Source organism: Apaloderma vittatum, unplaced genomic scaffold (genome assembly GCF_000703405.1).
Source record: "Apaloderma vittatum isolate BGI_N311 unplaced genomic scaffold, ASM70340v1 scaffold38227, whole genome shotgun sequence".
NCBI lineage: Eukaryota > Metazoa > Chordata > Aves > Trogoniformes > Trogonidae > Apaloderma > Apaloderma vittatum.
The window spans coordinates 630-926 of NW_009727368.1; the positions used below are offsets into that span (position 1 = coordinate 630).

Here is a 297-nt window from a genome sequence, read left to right on the forward strand (position 1 = left end):
CCGCCCGCCGTGGGTCGTCCCCCCCCAGCCGAGTCTCGTGGCGGCGTTTGGTTTCCCGCAGCTCCTGGGGACAGGACAGGGGACACGGTGTCACCTCCAGATGGGACTGGCTTGGGGATGGGGACACAACACGCAGGGTGCGTTATCCCAGGCGAGCCCGGCGCTGCAGCAGCTCACCTCGCTGTAAATGTTTTTCTGGAACTCGAGCTCTTCCTTCAGCGTCTGCAGCCGGTTCTCGGCGTCGACGCGGCGCAGCATCTCGTCCTGCAGCTGCTTCTTGGCTTCGCTCAAGGCACT

The 297-nt window shown here is 65.0% G+C and overlaps 1 protein-coding gene across 1 annotated transcript in view; it reads right to left on the bottom strand.

Moving 5' to 3' along the window:
* Positions 1-295, bottom strand: part of LOC104277100 (prelamin-A/C-like) — a gene marked incomplete at both ends in the record, with an annotated part of 920 nt that extends 625 nt beyond the window's left edge. The window contains 2 exons of the mRNA XM_009873644.1: positions 5-64; positions 178-295. Coding sequence (XP_009871946.1) covers positions 5-64; positions 178-295 — 178 coding nt within the window. The remainder of the gene's footprint in view (positions 1-4; positions 65-177) is intronic.
* Positions 296-297: the final 2 nt, after the last annotated feature.